General features: G+C 50.7%; 1 protein-coding gene and 1 long non-coding RNA gene across 6 annotated transcripts in view; one reads left to right on the top strand and one right to left on the bottom strand.

Annotated features, from left to right (window-relative positions):
- Positions 1-2,608: 2,608 nt before the first annotated feature.
- The window catches only part of HOXA3 (homeobox A3), a 44,617-nt gene continuing 28,677 nt past the window's right edge, over positions 2,609-18,548 (bottom strand). For 2 of the 5 annotated variants that reach the window (XM_044946714.2, XM_044946713.2), the window contains 3 exons: positions 17,444-17,526; positions 5,738-6,383; positions 2,609-4,309 (listed from right to left, as the gene is read on the bottom strand). In XM_044946714.2, the coding sequence (XP_044802649.1) occupies positions 3,504-4,309; positions 5,738-6,263 (1,332 nt within the window). In that variant the 5' untranslated portion in view covers positions 6,264-6,383; positions 17,444-17,526 and the 3' untranslated portion in view covers positions 2,609-3,503. The other 3 variants (XM_044946716.2, XM_044946715.2, XM_025291265.3) reach the window with 3 other exon arrangements.
- Positions 9,403-17,771, top strand: LOC112586509. Its single transcript, XR_003110988.3, has 2 exons — positions 9,403-9,538; positions 16,797-17,771. It is a non-coding gene; the product is annotated as an uncharacterized LOC112586509 (long non-coding RNA).

Below are 18,548 nucleotides of genomic sequence, written 5' to 3'. Positions count from 1 at the left end.
TAACCAAGCCACAAGGACTGGACTCCATCTCTGAGGCTGGCATCAAAGAGGGCTTGGGTTGGAAATTAGATAGAAAGTGGCCTCCGTCATTGACTAGCCCAGAGCAATGCCTTACAGATAGAGATGCTATTTTGGAAAATGTGAGGTTTTTTTCAGTTTTCTTGCTTTTATTCCAAACAAAGCTCTGAAGGAAGTCTGGGTGCGATCAATCTTGCTCACCAAAAGCCTTGACAGCTTCTGGCCCTTAAGAACACATTTCAGCTTCGAGCTCTTTCCAAGATCAAATGTGGCCGAGCAAAGAGGAGAGCAGGAAACGCAAGTAAACAAGGAAAACTAGTCTTTTTAAAGATATTTTTGGCAGCAGAGTTAGAGGCCTGCTTTTAGGAAAGGTGCTTTGCGGACTCTGGGATGGTGACTTTTGGCATTTGCTTTTACCAGAAAATATTGAGGAGTTAAGGGGAGGGGGAGTGCGGAGAGGAAGCAACGCTGCCCCCATATCGCTGAGGCTTTGTCAGGGGCTGCGTGGGTGAGAGCTTTCTGCTCGCCTCAGCGGCCTTAATTCAAATACCATCTGGAAGAACCCCCCCCCCCCCGCTTTTTTTAACCACTCAACATTGAAATCTTCCCCAAATCTATTACTGTAACTCAGGAGGTATTTTAATACGTATTTCTTTTTAATATCTAGAAAACGGGGGTTGAGATTGATATTTTTTCTCTGAAAGTCAAAATGAATGTCTTGACTGGCAAGATATGGGAAATCATATTGGAATCTCATTTTAAAAATCTGCCCTGAGGGAAGGTGGACACCTCCAAACCAGTTCTTCCTCAGCTAAAGGGTAGATTTTAGAAACTATAAATAGTAGTATCCCTGAAAGATTTTTTTCTTTCTGGATGGGTAGCTTTCTCTCTCTCTCTCTCTTCCTTCTCTTTCTCCCCTCCCCCCCACTGTCCTGTATTCTCCCAGGTAATTTTACACACTTCTCTAAAATTATTACTTAACAGAAGACTCCCTTGTCTGCTCAGCCTACTGTATTCATATCTGAACAAGCAAAAGGGTGGAAGCTACAGTCCTCACTGGGGAAAAGACTGGTTTTCCAACTTTGCATTTCTGAGTTGCACCATATTTCAGCAGGGATGTTGGAGTTGGGTAGAGAGCAAAATCTACTTCTTCCACATCCTAAACTCTTTTGAAAATAAAATAAAATAAAATAAATATAGCAGGAGCTCCAGGACAGATTTGGGGGAAGCACCTCTAGCAGTGAAACATCCAGCGCTTTACAACTGCCTGGCTTTGCATCTTCCCAGTCTTTTTCTTTTTTTTTTAGACTTCAGGAGGTTCCCTAAAAGCAGCTCCTCCAGGCCCACTAGGTACCCCTAAAATGGCTGCATTGCCTGTTTTTAAAGCTCATCTTCAGGAGTTTCTCAGGGTAAAGATAGAGGCCATGATGATGTATATTTTGGATTGCAAACAAAATGGCGACATTTCCCATCTCTGCCTCTGAAAGATACAATCCAGGGAGATGGGGGCTATATTTCTCACATCAGATGCTCCTGATACCCAGACACAGGTGGTTCCTCACTTCCTGCTTTGGAGGGGGCAGTTGCTGATGGGGATGCAGTTCGGAGGTTTGCATTTTCTGATTTTGGTTTCTTCTCTGAGCAATTCTTTAATCTGAAGATGAAAATATTTCCCTTTCCTGTGCCTGCCTTTGCCTCTGCCAGCCAGTCAGTAGGCAGCCCTCCTTAAATCCAGCAGTAGAAATATAATGTTTAGCTCCTGTAGCATCAAATAAAATAAGTACTTGTAAAACTGCATTTTTATTAGAAAGATACCAATCTCCTCTCTCTCTCCCTCTCCCCCTGGGCCATAAAAGGAAAACAGGGAGGGAAGAAGGAGAGGAAATAAATCCAGAGAATGCCAAATCCTATATTCCGGGAAGAAGCCAATGCTAGGACTCAGTCTATGGAAGGACTTGAGGAGGCTCCTCGGAGTTCAGCCGTTCTTCTGCTGGAGTCGTGGGTGAACCATAGTCTCTTTCGAACCGCCCCCACTCCCAGGGGCGATTTTAGCTGTGATTCTTTCCTCTTGGAGCGGTAAGGAACAGCGAAGCATCCGCGGAGCATTGGGTTGCTCCTAGAAAATGCATCCTCAGCGCAGCCGGTGATTCCCCGAGTTAAGGCATTGGCTGGTCCGCTTTGATCCGAGAAAGATCGTGGAGAAAACAGCCCTACCTTACTCCCTGGCGGGGCTGCCGGGTCACCTGTGCGCCCCTCCTCCGCGTCTCAGCCGGGTCGCCTTTGTTCCTTCCGCACTCAGCACTCCGCCGCCTCTGCGCCCGCGGCTGGCCACGGTGGCAGCTGGGAACCGGGCAGCCCAGCGGGCTGGCAGCTCGGCGTTTCCAGAGCGGCCGCCGCCAGAAGCTCCGGCTGCCTTCCCCGAGAATTCGCCGCGCTCCCGGGCGAGCAGCTTGGCCAGGCCTCACGCCGAAGCTGGAGGGCTGCCGCGGCCTGCTCCTCCAATTCGCCTCCGCCTGCTCCTCCAATTCGCCTCCGCCTGGACTCCATGCAGACCCTTCTCTGGCCAAAGAATCTCTTCTGAACACGGATATTATTCAGAATAAACTTTATTTTTTTTTGTTTTGTTTCTCAGAATGTGAGCAGCAAGGAATGTAGAACTTTCAAAACAAATCTAGCATTTTTCGCGTTTACATTTTTTTTTTTTTTTCAGTTTCGCCGGATGTTACAAACCTAAATCACTGTTTTCAAAAGCTGGATCCTCTCTGGTATTATTGCATCATTACCATCTTTATAAAGGAATTATATTTCCCTTTCGAATAAAATTTTTTTCTATGTATGCCAATACACCATTGAACAAAAGGCCCAAGAAACCTTCTGAACAATCAGGGTACAGAATTTCTTTAATATAAATACAGACGGATGGGGATAAATAATATTTAAAACTTATTCAATGCTTGCAAAAAAAATATAAATAAATCTGACTTCACCAGCATACACACACGGAAAGACGTACACTTAGTCATCCTTGTACAGGGAGCCCCTGTCTCAAAGCGCCTTTGATTTTTTCTCGCTCTTTACAAGAAGTGCAATTAAAAAAAAAAACCTAAAAATTAATTGCTTCCCCTCGGGAGCCATAATGTACGAACAAATTCACATTGAACAACTCGGCTAGAAAATTTGTTCATATACCCTGTTTCTGATCAAAGAGTAGAGAAGGTAAAGGGTGCGAGGCCAACGGCCCAGCGAGGGGCGGGAGCAGATACATATCTCTACTGATACCGACAGCCATTCCAGCAACCAAGATTGCTACGTCACATAAACCATAAAAACGTGTTACCAAAGAAAACAAAACGGGTAGGGGGACAGCGGGGCGGGTGGAGAAGAGAGGAAAGGGAGGTGCATAAAGAACCTTAAAACAAAAAAAAGCAAATGAAGAAAGATGGGGTGGGGGGGGACTCTCCTGGAGCGCAGCCCCAAGCCCACCATCACAGATGGGTGAGCTTGGGGGCTTCCTGAATTCTTCCCTGAGAAGGATGGTGGGCGGTAAGGTCCGTGTAGGTTGGATGCGGTTCCCCTGGCCCGGGCCCGTGATGGTGACCGCTACCCAGTGGCCCAGCGCCCCCATAGTCCATGGCAGCCGAGGCTGTGTGGGGCAGGTGAGTTAGGCCAAAGAGAGGCGGGCCAGAGTTGCTCATGGGCTCCACATAGCTGCCCCCTACAAAGACGGGGCTTCCCTGTAAGTGTGGAGTCCCATAGCTGCCGTTGCCCTGCAGGCCATGCGCGTGTGGATCATAGTCGGGTGTGCCCCCCGCGCCCGCCCCTGCCGCCGTGTAGCGTTTCTGTGGAGGTGGCGGCGGTGCGCAGCTGGGCAGGGGCGCAGGGTAGGAGGCGGGGGGTAACCCATAGGCGCCCTGAGGGGGCTTGGAGAAAGGCGGGGGCGACTGGGGCTCGTATGGGACGCTGTTAACCAGCGAATGCATAGAGTTCAGATAACCGCCAGGGCCGGGGGGCACGGGACTGCGACTTGGGGACTGACCCCCTGATGACGTCAGCATGCCCTTGCCCTTCTGATCCTTCTTGTATTTCATGCGTCGATTCTGGAACCAGATCTTGATCTGGCGTTCAGTGAGGTTCAGCAGGTTGGCCATCTCCACCCTGCGCGGCCGGCACAGGTAGCGGTTGAAGTGAAATTCCTTCTCTAGTTCCACCAGCTGCGCGCTTGTGTAGGCCGTGCGCGCCCTCTTGGATGATGCCTGCCCAGGTGGGCTCTTGTCACCTGCGCAGCTCTCCCCTGCGAGATCAGAGGAGAGAGGAAGAGTGGCATCAGGGGCTGCCCCGCCCAGCCCCTGACCTAGCCAGGCCCCTCCTTCCTCCAGGCCCCAAAGATCCCTCCATCTATCAGGGCCCAAAAAGAGGAAGAAGGACGTAGGTACTATTTTCTGTCCTGGTAGGGAAACAGTGTCAGCAGTTTCTCACTGACTAAAGCTGCAAGCCATAAGCCTCTCCAAGGGGGCAAGGCACAGAAAAGCAGAACGCCCTGTTTGCATTCCCACTCTGTGTTTCCCTTCTGGAGCTATTCAGTTTCTGGTTCATTTCCTGATCCTTTGCCCTATCAGACTACAAGCTCTGCGTGGGCAGGTCTCATTCTGTTTATTCCCTTCACAGTAACTGGAATGTGGGGCACCTAATATACACTCAATAAACCTTCCCTCCATCACTATCGCACTGAAGGATTGGACAGTTGCCTCCACTGGCCTCTTATTTAATCTGTCCAGTAAAGAGGACTGGAGTGGAAGCTCCAATCTGGAAGGCTTTCTCTGGCCAAAGAAGAAGATTCCATTGAAAAGAGATCCCGTTTCTGGTGGGGAGGCCCAGGCATCTGGTGCTGGATGCCATTAATTAGGGTTCTTCATGTCACCAAGCAGCATGCCCCAGCTATGCCCACTAATCCTGACCCTCCTTTTCTTCCTGCTCCCCACCCGCCCCCCCCCTCCCCCTGCCCTGCCCCATTCCTGGCTCCGGATGGCTCCAGATGCTCAGGTTCAGAACAGAGCACTAGCAACTGGAGAAGGCAGTGGCATAGGAAACCAAGATGCTGGGAAGCACAAGACCCAGAGCCTGTCCTGGAATCTGGTTCCAGGAGGACCATGTGGTTCCCATTAGGATGACAAGGCTGAATCCCCTCCCCCAGGAAATCCCTGGCGACCTTCATTGTACTAAGTCTGAGCAGGGCCTTCCCAGAGGTAAGGCAGCCACTCCATCTGCTGGAGCAAAAATTAAAAATAGGTTCTGATTACAGGCAGACCATTGATTCTGACTTGGAGGCCTGCTTTTATTCTGCCACATTTCCTTGTGGGGTAGGTACCACTGTTTCATTAGAAATAAGGAGCTGTGCTAAAAAGAGAAACAGTGGCACCCATGTCTGTTCTGCCCAAAGGTCCTAACTCTACAAGGAGGTATTCCAAAGTCACTAGGGCCCACTTGTTCTTAGATCCAGAAAGATTCCCATCAAGTCTCCCTCTAGGGTTTCCCAGGCACACCGAGTCCAATCATTTCCCTAGTTGCAAAGACTCTGGAAACCTTTGAGGGTTGGGGGAAGGAGGAGCAGTGAATTCTGGAAATATTCCAGCGCTCCCAGACCCTGCTGGCTGTGGCTGGAGGTGGTTTGGGGGGCTGGAAGCCAGGACGGAGGGCCCTCTTGCGCAAGGCACCTCTTTACCTGAGCTGGAGCCGCTGGTTTTCTGCTTTGTGTTTTGCCGAGACTCTTTCATCCAGGGGAAGATTTGTTTGGCCACGGTGGGCGAGTTGAGTAGGGGGCTCTTGGCTGCACTGGCGGGGGTGGGGTTGCTGCTGCCATTCTGAGGTGGGGAGACTGAAGAGGGGGGCAGGGGCGCGGCAGGGGTGGGTGCAGGGGGCTGCGGCGGGGCTGGAGGCTGCGGTGGGGCAGGGGGCGCAGCCTGAGGTGGCGGTGGGGCCAGGGGCGGCTCGCCGAGAACCGGAGGCTGGCTGGGCGGACCGCTCAGGGTGCGCAGACAGGCCTCGCTCAGCTCGTGCGCCTTGGGGTGGCTCCCGGCATTTGCAGGCGACTGGAGTGAACAGGCGGGTCGGTGGTACTCGCCATCGGCGCCCAACGCTGTGGATGCCGGGTACGGCTGCTGATTGGCATTATAACCGAACCCGTTGGCTGCCTGGTAAGGGTAGCCACCGTAGATCGCCGAACTGTCGTAGTAGGTCGCTTTTTGCATCGCGTTGTTTCACGATCTTGATCGCACACTCTGACAGGGGCTTGACACCCGTGAGGGCGCACATTGGCACGCCCCTGCGGTCACGTGACGCTCCGCAGCCAATGGCCGCCCCGCGCAGACCTGGGGGGCGAGAATCGCAGCGCCGTGAGGGCTCCGCGCAAATCCATCTTACTCTCAATAGCTAAGTGACATGAAAGCCATAAAAGAAAAAGTGGTCAGCAATATTTAGCAGCACGACTTGGCCCCGGGCGCAGAGAGCCGCGCTATAAAAAGCCGCTGGAATTTACTGGCAGCTACAAATATTTGCTTAACTTGCGTCTGGAGTTGGGGGGTTTTCCAGGGAGAGAGGAGGAGAGAGAGAGGTCGGGAAGCCGGGGCTGGAGTTCAAAAGGAGAAAGGCCTGATGGGCTAGAAAGTAACAGGATTCGAATCCCTTATTTTCCAGGGAAGAAGAAACTTGGGGTCTCCGCTCCTTGCATTCCTCCCTTCTGGAGATCATGGGGAGGGGCAAAGGAGAGTTTGGGTCACCAATGTTTCCTCCAGTATTTTCTTTAAGACTAATATTTGCCAAAAGAACCATGACGCGGGGTGACTTCTCATCCAGGCCCTTCTTGGACCTTTCAGCACCCAAGAGAGGTACGCACAATATCTTTTCAGGCAATAGCCCAACTGGACCCTTGTTGATTTCAGAAGCTGAGCTTGTTAGACAGTTAATCTACCCTTGTGTAAGGATATGACCCACCTCCTCCTAATGAGACCTCTGTGGTCAAGAAGGGGAGAGAAAACGGTGGATGGAACATTCCGGGTGGGAAAAGACAGACAACAAGACCCTCTCCAAAAAGTAAAACTCAAATCTTGAAGAGTTCTTTACTCCTCCCTCTCCCTATTTCTCAGGCAGGTCCCAGCAAGCCACTCCCACCTCTTTCCCCCTGTTACAGAAGTCCCCAGACCCTCCTGCCTTGGACTTTCTGAGGTCCTGTTATTCAGGACAACTATCAAATTCTACCTGTTAAAACATGATGGATTAGAGAAAAAAAAAAAAATCAGGAACCTGAAAAACCAGCGTCATCTCCATGACCACCGCTTGAACTCTCCTTCCAACTTAACAATAATAGGTTCTGTCTTAGAAACTGCTATGTAATTTGATGTATGGGGGTCATTTGGCTCCGGACGAGGGATGGAAGCACAAGCCATAAAATCCTGCCAGAGTTCTCTGATCTTTGTGTGCTGTTATTGTTGTTATGTGCTACTTGGCCTATTTACCTGCTTCAGAAATACAAAGGACAAACCTGGAAAGCTAAAAAGCAACTGAAAGCCTTCTCAATCCCTTTTCATTTAGAAAGCATGTTGTAAAAGTGAAATCGATGTTTTATGTTTTCACCTTTGCATGGTCAACCTCTAGGTCTCAGCTCAGAAAACTTTCATGTGAGTTCATATAGTCACCCCCCCACCACCACCACCACGCAATCAGAATGTTAGTCTCTGACCATTTAAGAAAATTACAGTAACAAATTCATGAAGAAAAGGGTTTACACTTCATACCTCAACTATGTGTATTTGTGCCCTGGAGTTATTCAAGATTTCCAGAAATAGCAGACCCTTTGTTAACTAGAAAAAAACTAGTGTAATAAGCATCTACCAGTGAATGATTATAATTTTGGTTTTAATAATAGACTCTTTTGGATTTCATTATTAAACCAACAATCTGACCACCATCTGGAAAACAGGAACAATTAATTTTCCAGAACCACAATTAAAAATTACAGCATCCCTTATCCGGAGTTATTGTATGTGATCTTGAGCCTGTACGGTTTCTCTTTTGGAAATAGATAGGAAGCTACAGATCCCATGATCAAAAGTAAATAAAGGATAAAATAAAATTTAAAACAGAATAGCAATTTACTGTCTCTGTTTCCTGTTCTTTCAATGAAAATAGTTCCAATTACATTTGGCAGTGTTAATGTCTGCCATTATAAATTTTTAAGATACTGGGCTTGTATCTTTGTAAAATAAAACGTCAGGTTAAGAAAATTACTCCAGACACTTGAACAGAAAGATATTAGATAAAACAAAATTAAGCTGATCTTGAACATGCAATATTTCAAGTGACTTGCTAATCCATTATCAGAGGCTACACCCGCCTGCGGCTTACTTAAATCTTTTCATCAAGTTATGCATTGCCTTGTAAAATAATTTAAAATACCTTTAAACCTCTAAGAGCAAACAACAAACTCCATAATCTCAAAATGTGAACTCACCCACCAAAGCCCTTCCTATTGTTTGAGGCCCACCTTGGGGCCCACACAATCCACAAACCTCCTCTCTACCCCAACCCAGCCCCCAAAGTTTGCAACCTGGTAAAGAAGTTGGAGATTTGCCAGCCAGGAAACTTTGCTTGGCACCCCCAAGCAAAGGTTGGGGATGGGAGGAGATTCCTCTGAAAAGCTCCGTTTCTGGAGAATAACCCCCCAGGTGCAAGAACTGAAAGAGAGTTGAGGAGGCTAAACTGACTGCAGGAAGCAAGCCCTATTGTCTCTCTGGAAGATCTGCCCAAATTCAACCTCCTTCCTTCAGACACCGCTCTCTTTTTCCACTCCCGCCCCTTCCTCGGCCTGCCCTCACCCCGAGTTCAAACGGGAACGGCGGGTAAGAGACCCCGCGTCCCCTCGCCCACCCCTTCCTCTCCTTCCTAACCCCGAAAAGTTCAGGCTGGGCTTGGGAGAGGGAAAGGGTGGGGGCGGGGATGGGAAAGCGGCCTGAACTCGAAGTGTAAGGGTATCAGTCACTGCCGGGAAGGAAGCTCCGGCTTGTGAACTCTTCTTGAACCGAGATTTAAGTCTGCAGCCATAAATCACCGAGACGTAAACTCCACCATTCAGCGCTGAGAGCGGCCGGTTGGAGCCCTGCTTACCTTAACTTCTGACGAGCTCGGGCTCGGGCGCAGGCTCGGGCTCCGGCCCCCGGCCCGGCTCGGCGGCCCGGCCGGGTCCCCTCGGCGCGGGATGGGCACCGACCCTCAGCATCGGCCGAGACGGCGGGCGGGAGGGAGACCCCGAGGCCCGGACGTCGCGGTGCAGAGCGTGGCCGCCTCGCTGCTCCGGCACGGCTAGCCCAGGGCGGACTGGGGCGGCTCGGACCCCCCCTCCCACCCACCCCACCCACCCTCCCCTCCCCCACACCCCCGCCCCCTGCCCTTCCCGAGGGCAGCAGCCGCGGCCCGGAGATAAGCGCTAGCGCGGCGCGGGGCTCTGCCTGGGCTAGTGGCACCGACTTGGGTATGTTTCTTATGAATATTACACGCGGAGCAGCGTCTGGTCGGGGGGTGCGGTGGGGGTGCTGAGGGCGGGCGGGAAGGGAGGCCGAGGCGGCCGGGTTGGGGGGGAGGACGCCGCGGGCGTGGGGGATGGGGCGGAGGCGAGCGAGAGGGGGAGCCCGGCGGCAGCGGGGGGGAGGGCAGTCTCCCCCCAACCCCCAACGCCCTCCCTCTCCCCGCTCCTAAGCGTCACTAAAGTCCAGGAAAATTATGCTAATGAGGACAAACAGCTCTCACAAAGGGGCTCTCTTCCTGGGCTCTATTTCTTTGGAATCCGTTTGAGAAACTACCTTACCCCATGCTCTGAACATTTCCAGTTGCGGGGCAAAGGGAAGAGAACCAGGAGAAGAGAGTTCCCCAGACTTTGGGCAGTTTACCTCACCTGCCACCCCCAAGCTGAGAACCTCAAAGCCAGTCTCTAGGGGCTGGGACAGGGCCTCCTTTCTTGGGAGTCCTCCCCCAGAGCCAACTGGGCTCTCTGGTTATATTTTTTCAGGTGGAAATCCTTGAAATCCTGGCGGCCGGGAGGGAGGTAGCCTGGGGGAGATACGGTTTGTCCAGGCAGTAAAACGGGCCGCTCTGGGCTCAGGTACACACAAAGGTGTTAGAATTCTAGGTGTCCAACCCTTCTGTACCCATTTCACAGTACAAACACGCGGCTCACTCTCGGGCTAAGACAGCTCTGACCCCAATAGGAAACCGCGTCTATATTTTCTGCCCTAATTAGTGGCAGATAGGGACGCTGAGCAGAGGAAAGGCCCAATATGCCCAGCAATTTTGCCAAAACTTTAAGGAGGATAGTCTTTCTCCCTCCTAATGCCTCCCTCAACTTTCCAGATTCGGAAGTGAACTCTGTCAGGATATGTGTGTGGCAAAAGAGAAATGGAGCATTCGTGCAATTCCAAGGTGTCAACGGCCGGTCCTTCTCAAAGGAAGGTGTTAAAAATATAAGTAGTATGTTTAAACTGTCAGGGAGCCAAAGTGTCACCTTAGAGCAAAAACAAAGCCAAGGGAAAAGGGAGAAATCAAAAAGCACTCCGGGCCAGGGTGGCCTCATGCATACCAATGGTTTTTGTCATTTATGGCTGGGCAAGATTTATGACTCGGCGCCCCAAAGCTGTAAACAGAGCACAAAACAGCAAACACTTGCTCCTTATGGCATACTGCTGCAGCGCGACTTGAAAGGGGGAGCGAGGCAGCGTAGGAGGCAAGAGCCTGCCGCAAAAATCCGCTCGGCGGCATTTTCTCTTCAAACCGGCTGGGTCGGATGTAGCATTTGAAGAAAGAAGGCGTGGGTCAATAATCAACCCGCACTTTCTCCTCCAAACTGCTGACGCAACTCACCGCCTTCTCAGCTAAGCCAGCTGCCGGGAAGGCCCGCTCTCCGTGAGAACCTGCCAGGGGAGGGGACGGCCCGGGGCGCCGAGGTGAGGGCTGGGGGACCCGGGACGCAAACCTTTCCGCAGGCGCCCAGAGATACCGGGAGCCGCCGAGCAGGGAGCCCAGGGAAAGATAGGGCGGGAGCTTGGGCCAGGACCTCCTCTGGGCAGCGGGCAGAAGTGGGGCTCGGACCTCAAGACTACGGTCTAGCGACCTGGCACGCAGATTGCTGGGGCCCAGGCCTCTCTGCTAAAATCCAAAGGACTGACCTTTGGAGCCAGACGGGTGAATTGATTAAAAATAATAATGTATAATAGCTGAAGGATTTTTGTTTGTTACTGCTTTTTTAAAAGGAAAATATTGCCTGTCGATTTCAGCCCCTACCCAAGCGCCCTAAGTAAATCCCGCAGCCATTCACCCGGCTCCACCAAAACCACTGAGGTTCTCTCTGGGGAGAGGACCCCTTGGCTCCCCCAGTACTCTTAAGTCCTGTTCCCTGCCCCCATCTCTCACCCATGAAGACTAGAAGAAAACGTATTTTCAGCACTAGAAGAGTGTCTGGAACATCAGAAGTGCCCTGGTGCCTTTCTATCCTTTACAGAAGTATCTTTATGAACTTATCTGTGAGAGCCTTTGGGTGGCTGTGCAGCCAGGGAGGAAGGTGGGGAATAACTGTTGGCTACAAAAGGCACAGAAATCCCAGATTGGGGAAGAAAATCAATGAGGAAATGAGCTTGCTTCTGAGGGTGAGGTTGGCATTTTGAGGGTAAAGGGGGAGACTAGCCTTTATTTTTTTAATGGCTATAGTTCAGCTATGATGGAGTGGCTTTGGCTTTTTCCATGTGGGAAAAACCAACCAGTTCTCTATAAACACCTCTACTGGCTTCTGTCTGTGTACACTTTTATACAGAACCAGCTTGGTAGTCCATCCTTAGATATTTATTCCACTTGCTGGCACTGAAGCGACAATAAAAAGATGCGTTTAACAAACCTCTATTCCTTCTCTCATTCTTTCTAGTGAAACTATATTATTTATGAGTCTTTAACTGGGTCAAAAATGCGCCAGAACTGGGTCATAAATCATATGAAATGCTGACAAGTAATTGAACAGCAATTAAAGCTTACATTTTATTTCCAAGGGGTGTTTTAGAGCACTTGAAACGGCCTCAGTTAAACACGGTTAGTGCCTGGGCCAGTAGCGGGGAGGGCTGAAGCAGCCCTTCTGTCTGGGGAAGTAAACCTCACTCAAGTAGGGGAAATCTGATTTGATTTCTTTTTTTTTTTTCCCCCGGTGCGGAAAGTTTTGGGGTTTTTTGTTTGTTTGTTTGTTTGTTTTTAAGTCAGGACACAGATCCGATTCCCAGCTCCTTTGTAGGCATCCCTTTTCTCTGCTCCAAGAACTTCAGCAGAGGAAAGTGAAATTTCCCTCACCTTTTTAGGGAGTTTCCATCCTTCCTATGGGGTCCCTAAAGCCCAATTAGCTCGGGCTTTCCCAGTAATTTGGAAGCACACTATTTAACTCTCATCTGCCCCCATTCTGACTACAGCACCGCTCCTGGGACTCTGAAGATGTCTGCCTCTGCTTTCTGCAGACTTTGCTTTCAGACTTCCCTCCAGCCCAGGGCACACCGGCCAGTTCTCCAACTCTCCTAGCCGGCTGGGGGTGAAACAGGGGGCGCCCCAGCCTTGTGTCTTACGAAGCTCAGCTAGCTCCAGCTCCTTCCTTTCTCTGTCTCCTGAATGTTAGAACAACAGAGCTTCTGGGCATTCAGCATGCTTGCCCCCAGCCCAAGCCTCTCCTAGATTTGAGCTGTCCTTCTCCACCCCTGTTCAGGCAGAGGGTATTCGGGCAAACAATGGCTAGTCCTCAGGGTCTGGCTCCTTCAGTCTGGCAAGTGGGAAAGCGCGTGCAACCACCTAGCACTGAACAAAGTGGCCCGAAGCATCATCAATAAAATGGCAGTGCATCTGGACACTCATTGATTTCTCTCCCCCAGCTGCTCTGGCTGTCCAAGTCAGCCTTCACCCTCCATCCTAGCCAGCAAACACGGCTAAAGGGAGCAATTCCCCTTCTCCTTTACTCAGCCCCCACCCTCTCCAGGCAGTTCCATCCAGCGAGCTGTGAGCTGCGCTCGGGCCACCCTGGCTGGAGCCGGCAGTGCTCCAACACTCGAGTCCGCCAGGGGATCAGCTTCTGGGACTCAATTCCCGCTGCAGTGGACAAAGCCACTTTAGTGTTGGAGGCCACCAGGCCCACCTAGTAGCCCCCAAATGCTCTTTCCTTTACACCCCCCAACACTTGCCAGGGAATTAAATGCAGTCTGAGGCGCCACTGGGGATCTTTCAAATGCTTTCGATTCTAAGGGAGAAACAAAGGAAGAGAGGCGCTGAGGGTCCTGTCCATGAACCAGGGTCTCCTCGCCTGACCTTTGTCTCTCTCACAGCCATAACTCACTCCAGATATGAACAATCAACAGAAATACCTTAAAATAAATTCCATTCTCCCGGTGTGGCCTGGAGTCCCATCGGCTAGCTCGCCCAGAACCGCTCCATGAGCGCTGAAAACTGCAACCCGCTAGGAGAGCGCTCTCCGGAGAAGGGGAAGAAGGAGGAGGTGGGTGCGTGGGGGTGGGGGAAAGCTCTCGCTCTGTAGAGAATCTAGAAAACGTAATCACAGGCAAAGCCTGTCTGGGTCTCCGCTCCAAATGCCACAATAATGCGCTGTATTATGTGCTCACGTGGTCATACGTCAACTTAAATCCTTTCATTTGAAATAGGGAATCACTGAAGGGACTATGTTTCCAATCAGAACATTTAGCTTTCAGGGAGGTGAACTGGGGGACCTTGATCAGCAATGGGGAAGTTTTATCCAGGACAGTAGGACACTGGGGCATCTCCCCCCATCCCAACACGCGTCACACAAGGCCACTTAGCTCCACTTACATTTCTGTACACATGAGTCAGCACAAGGGAAGAGCAATTCTGTCCCCATTCTCACAGTCTGAAGAACTTTCCTTACAGTCTCCCACTCACACACAAGCTGAACCCAAAACACCCAAGCACTCCAGTCTCCCCTGGCCAACTGGTTAGTACATCAAAAGGCAAAAGGTGCTGGCCCTGTTTCCAGAAGAAAACCCAGTACTAACTGGCCTCTTCAGTGGACTCCCTAATGGCCTGCCATTGTATGGAGTTTGCTAACACCCACACCATACACCACAGCCACTGGAGAAACCCAAAAGGCCCATAATTACCTGACAAAAGGCCGAAGCACCTCCTCCAAGTCCAGCTGGTTTTGTTTGATAGGAGCCCCCTACAAGAAGAGATGCTTGGCTCTAGAGTGGTGGGTCAGGGTTTGCAAAATCTGGAGGGACCAAGTGTCCAGGCCAAATCTGCACTTACACATTTCCTTAGTGCATAGCTGAGTGATACATGAAATTATAGGCTTCTAATGATGAAAAATGTAAGGGGAAATGATCTAATTGTCTCTGCAAGAGAGGGGAAAAAAAAAAAAACCAATGTTTGCTGGCATCCCTTGAATTAACCTACAAGACAATCTAAGACCCTTTCTGCAGACAAGTGTGTCTACTCTCCTCAAAGACAACTCTGTGTCCACCATCAGAAACTGAACGGGACCAACTCTGCTCATGAGGAACCTGGCATTCCCCCTCCTCATCCCACTCCAACTCCTGCCTTCTGCTTGGGGGCTCTGTCCACTGACTTCAACAGTTCACGTTCTCAGAAGCCATCTAAAAACTCCCTCTTTTCAGGTCTTTGTTTCTAACTTGGGGAATGCTCTGAGGTGGTAAGATCCTCATGCCATATTCTTTTGTTACTTGAGAGTGGGTCTTCAGCTGGCTATGACTCTCTAAGCATGAGGGCTCACTTGTAGCAGCTGCAGAAAGCTGTGCATGGTTCCTTCCCTCCCCTTCTCCCCTGCAGAGGGACAGAAGGGGCCTGGTGAGAAAATAAGGCCCTCAGCAGAGGCCTGGTCATGGGGGTGTCCAAATGAGAAGGGCAATAAAAGAGGAGGAGGCCTAATTCCTTGGAAGTAAGTCCTGGCCTAAGCTGGATAAGGTTCTGTCTATGGGATAGCTAGGAGAGAACCCCTATGTGAACCTTCCCAGCTCTGACCTAAGTCACAGGCTGCAAAGTGAGAACCCAAATCCAAAACCAGCTTCTCTCAGGTTTGGGGGGTAGGGGTCAGGCCCAAAGGCTCTTTTCAAAAGCACTCTCTGGTTTCCCAAGGACTCAGACAACTAATACACTGGCCTCTGCTCCCCTTACCCCATCCATCCGTATAATTTCACCCTGAGCTCTCCAGATAGCCTGGCAAACTCCCTTCCTTGCCAACTAAAGTTTCTGCATAGGCTTCAACTCAAAAATGAGAAGAGGCCCCCTTTAGAACTCTCAGAGCAGTCTGGAGCAAACCGAAATTCCGAGGCGATAAATCAATGAGAGAAGTCTTTGGTCCTGCTTCAGAGAAATGCCTTAACGCCAGCAAGGCCCAGCAGCATCTCAGCTTCAGCTAGGAGCCTCTATACCTCTATTAACAGCCCAGTTAATGCTTCAACTGCTGTTTAACAATTAACATTAACGACTTGGAGTGGGATGGGGTGATTGGGTGGGATGTGAAGGGAAAAATCTGAACAAGTCAAAGGAAGTTTAACTTTTGAAGTGAAAATGGCTTCCCTAAGAGAGATCTTGGTCTGGCCAAGCCCCTAGGGAACCAGCAGCTGAGAGTCCTCCTTCACCACTCTGAAACCCACTTTCCTGAAGCAAGGCTATGGGCCTTTTATGGTTCCGTTTTGTTCCAGAGAACAAGAATAGAGATGCTCAAGTATCTAGGCCCAGGTTGGGAAACCCAGCTGCCAATTCCCCCTTTACTGACTCCTCCACTCAACCTGGCCAGGGCTCGGACACAAGCCCTAGATCCATGCAATGGAGCCAAAATAGCACAAAGTTGTCTTAGAAGGAGCAAGTGACCAAGGATACAGAGCTTTAGTCAATATTTGCAAGGCTGTTGGCAGATTAGCTATATCTGTATTCAAACACTGTAATCTGATTTCTCCGTCAAAAATACACTTAACATTTTCTCCCTTTACTTAACTGTAGTGGTTTTTTCTATTCAGTGTCAGGTAAGGCCCTTAGCCCACTGTGTGTGTTTGGTGGGGGGGGGGGGGTAGGTTATCGATCATTATTTAACATGAAATATTTCCCGTGTGTGCAACTACAGTACAAATGGGCTCCAAGTTCTCTTGGATGTGTATTATCATTTTATACACATGGCCACAGACCTCTGCAACTGTTTACACATGCGGCGGTTCTGTTATGTTCTGAAATGCAAATCCTAAGTACATCTGAGTTACAAATTCCTGAAATGCTCTATCTATACTTGGGATAAATAAACATACAGTAGCTGAGAAAGTACCAGCTTTACTATTACTCTGTTTACTTCCTATCTGATAAAGTAATAATTGTATCCAGAACACCTTATCAGCCCTAGAGCATCAGAGAATAGTGTTTCAATTAATTAACAACCTGATATCTATTGTAGGAGCAGATTTTAGGGAAGACTGAGGCCTAGGGAATAGAAGATTTTAAAAAAATCTCAGCAAACTTTTAAAAATAAATAATTCCTAAAAGAACAAAGCAAATTCATTCCTTCATCCCACGCTTTTGAAAGCTATTCCAGCGGCCCCTCCCCCAAATAGGCACGAAATTTATGGATCTTTTACAAGGTAATAAACCACAGTAATTACCTCCCTGCATCCCAAACTAAGAGAACAAATTAAGCCAGAACTTGGAAAGAATTTTAAAGAGTTTTCTCTTGTTCTAAATAGGAAAAGAAAACGACGAGACACAGAAAACCCGTGCTTCTCCCACAGGAAGATCAGTGGATCAGTCCGGCTAAAGAAACCGAGAAGCCCAGCTGCCAACGATGGTCTACACATTTGAAATACAGCAACTTCCCTCTTGCCAAGGAAAGGCAAGACGATAGGAGAAACTACAAGGCGTCGAGGCACGTTTTCTGCGCGCAGAGCTGAGGCTGACCACAACGGCTGAACTCCCAGGCTCCGCAGGCGCCGTGAACAGTCCACAAGGAGAGCGGCCCACGCGGCTACCGCCGCACCCGTGGCCTCTACTGGCTTTGGCCCTGCTGTTCCGTGGAGCGGTTCGGTTCGTCTGAGGCATGCCCGAAGAAACACACATACCCTTCTGAGCCCCCCACCCGCCCCCGCCCCCGACGAACACACATCTTTGGTTTCTGCAACCGTCCCTCCTGCACGAAGCCGGTCTGGGGCAGAGCTTTGTCGCCGAAGCCCTCACTGGCAGGGCGCGCAGCTGAGGGGAACTCCTCCGAAGTTATATATTGACCAGCACCTCTTTCAATACTGACCAGCTGCAAGGGGTGGCAGCTGCCAGGGAAAGTAAACTCCTTCACCGGTGCGAGGGCCGGCGCGGTGAAGAGTTGGGACGCAGCGCTTACCTCGAAAGATGTCCAAGGCTGAAGCCGAGAGTGTCTCTAGCTCCGGGCGCTCAGGGACTCCCCGTTTCCGGCATCCGGCGGCTCTGCGGACAAACAAACAGCAGAGGGTGAAGGGCGGCCGCGGAAGAAGGGACTTGGAGGAGCAGAGTTGGAGGCGCCGGCGATGCGGGTGCCCGGGTGGCCCCCGGGGTGACGCGGACACGGAAGAGTCGCCAGGACACTCGCCCATGTGGCGCACTCATTGCTCGAAAGGTTCCGGTCTACAAATGGCCTGAAGGTGATGATTTATTTTTGTAAAATAAATACATACTCCATCTCCGCACCCACACTTTTTTTTTCTTTCTTTTTATGGCGGGGGGGGGGGCGGGGGTGCAGGCGGAGGAAGACGGGAAGGTGGAAGAGGCTTTCTGTTGGTGGCCCTCCCTCTGCTGCAAGAGCTGCTCTCGCACCTCAACTTGGGAGTGTGAATGCACGCTTTATTTTCTTCTGCTAACAAAGGGAAGCCTTGCCTGGGAGCATTCAATCACCGGCTCTCCTGAAACCTCACTAATAGTGTTCATTTCTGTTTGGCGCGAAATCAGACTCCGGCTCAGTCCATGGGCCAGGGGCAGTGTTGGAAGGTTTTGTCTTCTGGTTCATTCAAGCCCTGGGGCGTCCTCTCTCTCGGCCCCAGTGGGCTGGCGGGATCACCACAGCACCCAGTCCCTCTGAGTAGGCTAGCTATGGTTGCTGGAAGTGGGGGAAGTTGGGGAGGACGCAGGTATTAGACAATACCCCATCTGGGGACCCTATCCAGCCTCCCTTTACACAGCAGCGGCCAGTCCCTCCAGGCCCTAATTCTGCTGCTGCCGCCTCCCTCCAGATATTTGCAGCCCTCTCTTGCTCTCTAACTGGCAAATGGTCAGCCAGCTTTTGGGGGATAGGGGGAAGACACTGAGGAGGGGCAAAGAATCCTCCTGGGCGCTGGGTCCCTGGCTTAGAGAAGTTCTCTGCTGGGCTGGGACTCTGAGGTCCAGTTGCTTCCACAGCCCTGTTCCTGTCCCACTATCCCTTCACCCAGGTCATGGCAGCCTCCTTGCACTCTAGCCTGCCCAAATCAGCCCCA

Source organism: Bubalus bubalis, chromosome 8 (genome assembly GCF_019923935.1).
Source record: "Bubalus bubalis isolate 160015118507 breed Murrah chromosome 8, NDDB_SH_1, whole genome shotgun sequence".
Classification (NCBI taxonomy): Eukaryota; Metazoa; Chordata; class Mammalia; order Artiodactyla; family Bovidae; genus Bubalus; species Bubalus bubalis.
Note: the sequence above shows the minus strand (reverse complement) of the source record. Positions and strands in the feature narration are given on the sequence as shown.